This window comes from Aegilops tauschii, chromosome 3 (assembly GCF_002575655.3).
Source record: "Aegilops tauschii subsp. strangulata cultivar AL8/78 chromosome 3, Aet v6.0, whole genome shotgun sequence".
NCBI lineage: Eukaryota > Viridiplantae > Streptophyta > Magnoliopsida > Poales > Poaceae > Aegilops > Aegilops tauschii.
The window spans coordinates 331967799-331972246 of NC_053037.3; the positions used below are offsets into that span (position 1 = coordinate 331967799).

General features: G+C 52.0%; 1 protein-coding gene across 1 annotated transcript; it reads left to right on the forward strand.

Moving 5' to 3' along the window:
* The first annotated feature begins 242 nt into the window (after positions 1-242).
* Positions 243-1099, forward strand: LOC109740130 (uncharacterized). Its single transcript, XM_020299164.4, has one exon. The coding sequence runs from the start codon at positions 466-468 to the stop codon at positions 853-855; it is 390 nt and encodes a 129-aa protein (XP_020154753.1). The 5' UTR covers positions 243-465; the 3' UTR covers positions 856-1099.
* The last annotated feature ends 3349 nt before the right edge of the window (positions 1100-4448 follow it).

Here is a 4448-nt window from a genome sequence, read left to right on the forward strand (position 1 = left end):
GCACATGTTGACGACCACCGCGCGCGTCGGTGGCACCCCTCCAGCGAACGCATCCATCGCGCACCGCCGCGCCGAGCTCGCTCCCATAATGCACGCTCATGCATGTGGCCGACCTGATCCGCGGACCCACGGATTTAGCGGCCGGCACATGGTCGTCGCTTTCGAGCCATACCGGAGGTTAGCCGCCAGCTCAGGAGGTACCAATGCTGCCTGCCTCCTTGATGCAGCAGTACAGTTACGCCTTCCTCTGCTTCCAAACCTACTGCCCCCGTTCTAACGAATCCCAACTAATATTCCTCCTCCATTCTACTCCTACTTTGTGGATCGTGACAGCATCATAAGAAGGCTGGCGGGGAGGAGGGCCAGCACGGCCACACCATAACCACCATAGCGCTTCTTACCGAGCCACACTACTTTCGCTCGTATAGCCTCGTAGCCAACGCCCGAACGCTCACCGTGGATAGGATGCGGCGACCGGCCATGGGAAGGGCAATGGCGCCGCTCCTCGTGCTGGCGGTCCTGGCCGTCGCGGCGGCCACGGCCGGGGCTGTTGACGGAGATGTCAAGTGCGCTGAGTGCGGCACGGGCACGGTGCCGGTGCCCGTGCTGCCGCCGCCGCCGCCGTACTACTACTACAGCCCTCCGCCTCCGGCGTCCTACCCCGGTGTGTCCAACTGCCCGCCGCCGCCAGGGGGGTACATCCAGATCGGGGGCTCGGCGCCGGGCAAAGGGCGCATGTACCCGCAGGACCCCGGGTTCATGCCATCCAGCGCGCAGCCCAGGCATGGGAGCCGCGCCGTCCACTTCACGGTATGTTCGTTTGCGGCGTTGGCGATTCTACGGGCCTTTTGGTGATCGATCTGCGGCAACTGCGCGGCCATCGTCTCCGTTACGTGTCGCGACGGAAGGACAGAGACGTGCCGGCGTTCCATGGATCTCCTGTGTATGCATTCACCTTGTAATAATTCTTACTGGTCATATGTTTTGTAGTTCTTGTAATACATCAAGCTCCTTTTTCTCAATTTTGTTTCTTGTTACAGAACTTTTACTTGTAACAAATTAGTTGCAAATCAATGGAACTAGCAGGTCATGGTGGGTATGAGAATGTGTTATTCGTGGGTGATCTTTTTGGCTTTTCTTTCTTTCTTGAAACAACTTTCTTCTTGTTCTTTGGCAGAAAGGCTTCAGGCCTGGCTGTTTAAGTATTGGATTCCCAGATCATAAAGTTTACAACTCGAAGAACCCCGCCGCAAGGGTAAGCGACTTCAAATGGTTTATCAACAACAACAAACAACAAATGGGCAAAATGGCTAAGCTATACGACTCTTACTCACAATTCTGCTTCCGTTTCCGGAGAAGGGAAAGTTGTGACATGATGCGATCATGCCAGTTTGTTCGAAGACCAGCTCTAAGTAGCTTTTTCCGGATCAACTATGGCTTAGAAATTGGTGGATCTATGGGGAACGCAGTTCTTCTCACAAGGATTCCGTGCATGCAAAATGGGCCTAGCAAGTCGTGATAATTTCATCACAATGCACATTCTTTCTCACTCCTCTTTCTTTGCAGCCGTTAATGACGCGAACTAGACAATGATCAAATGCGTGCCCCTTTTTGCTTTGCGTACAAGTTAAAATTTTCAGCAACAAGGCTAACTATCATCAGTTTAACTTCAGCAACAAAAATGCCTAGGCTTGGAATGAAAGATCAGACCATGTGGAGCCTTGCCAAATCCTCTTCCACAAGCTTCTGCGAACTAGTCAAAGGCTGCGGTCCTAGCGTAAAACGATCTTCTCTGACCACAGGGTGCAACTACACATGGCGATCGGTTGTGTCTTAGTCCCTGTCGGAATGGTGGCCCACGGCGACCCTGGCCGTTCCCCTTCGGCATCGGAGAGACATTAACACACCGATCGCGACAACACTTCGTTTCATTTGGCTCGAGAGGAACAACCGTATGTTTGATCATAAATCCTCCCCGCCGGCAGTGGTAGTGAGCAACATTCAGGCCGAGTTGGCTCTATGGCATAGATCCAGGGTGGATGGTGGTCATAACTTTCAAGTACATTAGTTACTTCAATTTGTTGCGACGGTGGATTGGTGTCAGAGTGCCTGTACGCCTACACATGTAATTTGTGAACCTCGTCCCTCTCTTCTTAATGGAAAAGACATGCAACACTCGGGTAATGTTCTTGAAAAAAACTACACATGGCGCTTGATGTCATCGTGAGATTGGATATTACGCAAAAAAATAGGGCCTCGAGTCTGGAGGAGAGAGATATTAGGATGAGGCTTAAAAGAAGATGATTAGTTCGGCGGTGCTTGAGAAAGCTAGGAAAAGGCAAAGTTCATGAATTACCAATGTGAAGGACTCCCTTCCTCTCCCCCCTGATACCGGGCTTCGAGGTAGCGACAACAAACTCTAGCGAAGATGCTGAAGAGAGAAGGGGTCGATGAGCCTCATCTCGAATGGCTTCACGGGCGGCTCTGCGGCCTCAGCTATATCCGCCCTGGACCTCTCAGGTCCGCTTCGACCATGGCTTCAGCGGTACGGCCCCAGACAACACCGCCTCCACTTCGCCCATGGCTTTAGTGGTACAAGCCCCGGGCAACACCGCTCTGCTTTGCCCATGACAGCCTGATCCGGGTCCTGCGACATAGGAGCTGAGACTGTCATGACCTTAGGGTCAGTGGATGGAGGCGGCATACCTACATCCAAAGGACAAAATAGTAAAACCCTTCATAACTCCCTAGACGGGAAAGGTGCTTACCGCTCTCCGAAGGAGCAACTTCTGACGGCACGCTCTGGACAATGGCTTCAGTCCTTTGTGGGCTGGACGCGGAGGCTTTAGCAGCCGACTTCCCATAGCAGTGGACCCCACTGTGTCATCGTCAATGTTGCGCACACGCCTAAGTACATGAGCCCAGAGCAAACGGCCCTGGTGAGCAAATTTGCCTGCATAAATAAGGAAATCAAGAAGAGTTAGGAGACATACCTGCTAAGCGCAAACGTGGTGTGAGGCCTCTTGGGCTTCACCACCTCAATGGGTTGGACCAGTGCAACTGGGACACTAGAGTAGTCCAGGCATGCCCGATCCTCCGTCTCTTCGGAGAACCATCTCGGAGGCCCTCCTGCGATTGGGCCCCTGAAGCGGAGGTATCTACGCCTCGGCTCCTCTTTGAAGCCCGCTTGTCTGCATGAAGTGCGGCCTCCTGCGCATCCTCCCCATCTGCAGGACCGTCCTCCTCGTTGAAGTGCGTCCTTCTTCTTCCCACCAAGTTCGGGCTCAAGGCTTGCCTAGGGAGTGACGATATGGATAGGAAAGTCGTGAAGGTTGTGAACTCCTATAAAGTGGCAAGGTTAAAGGAAGAAGGGGAACAACTAGGAAGTCGGAGCCAGACAAATCCGCTCTCAAGAAAAGAAACTTACGTCGCTTGGTGGGTTTATAGAGCCACATGGCTCCATGATGATGTCGAGCGGCACCTTCTCCACCTCCAGATTCGTTGCGATGTGAATATGAGCCAACAACTCGTCCACGCATAGCTCTCCTGGCGCCATCCGGGTGGGATCCGCTTGACCCGTATAAAGATATATGGGTGGGATCGGGCAGCCAGTGGTTGAACCCACCGTTCGAGCCACATCTTCAAGACTTGTTCACCCTTTAACCCGTGGTTGGAGTGCTTTTAACAAAGTGGACACGATCACTAGTGCTAACAAGTTTTACCGATTCAATGGGAATCCCACATGGTTTCTTGTCTGCTTATTCTTCTTCGTCCTCTTCATCTCCAAAGATACCTCTCTGGCTCTTTCTCCAATAAAGAATCGTTAATCTCTATCAGGCGTGCCCTCTCCCTCTTTGAGCCACGTGGTGAATAGCGGCCTTCGAGTTCATAGTCCTCCTCCTCGTGGGAAGAGATTTGCCTCTCGTCCCATGAACTTGCCATGGCTTCTCTATACACAAACTTGAAAAAGGTCTAACAAGATTGGTTTTCTTATTTGTGAGGAGAAGGGAGCACTTGGAGCAGTATCTAAGAGGGTTAGGTCATAGGTTTTCACGAGATAAGGACAATTGAAAGAGATTAAGAAACAAATCAAACAAAATCAGGCAGAATCCAAACATGAGCGTGCTTTTCCGTGCGAGTGATGACGCAAGGTACGAGCGGGTGCGCTCGTACTCTGGCTCGTACCGCCTTCTTTTTCGGTGAAATCTCCAGAATGTTTGACGTCCTAAGGTACGAGCCCGAGCGCTCTTACCCTCGGTCGTACTCCCCATAGGTACATGTGAAACACACATTTTTTTACCGAAGAAAAAAGGGACTCCAAGTCTAGAGAGAAGGATGGCCTATGGTATGAGCATGAGCACTTGTCCCATGGGTCGTACCTCGTTCGGATGGGAGTAATAGTAGGTCTCATGTTCTGAGATGGTATGAGAGACTGCGCTCGTACCCGC

Coding starts and splice junctions, on each gene's coding strand:
- LOC109740130 (XM_020299164.4), top strand. CDS start 466: ATGCGGCGACCGGCCATGGGAAGGGCAATGGCGCCGCTCCTCGTGCTG.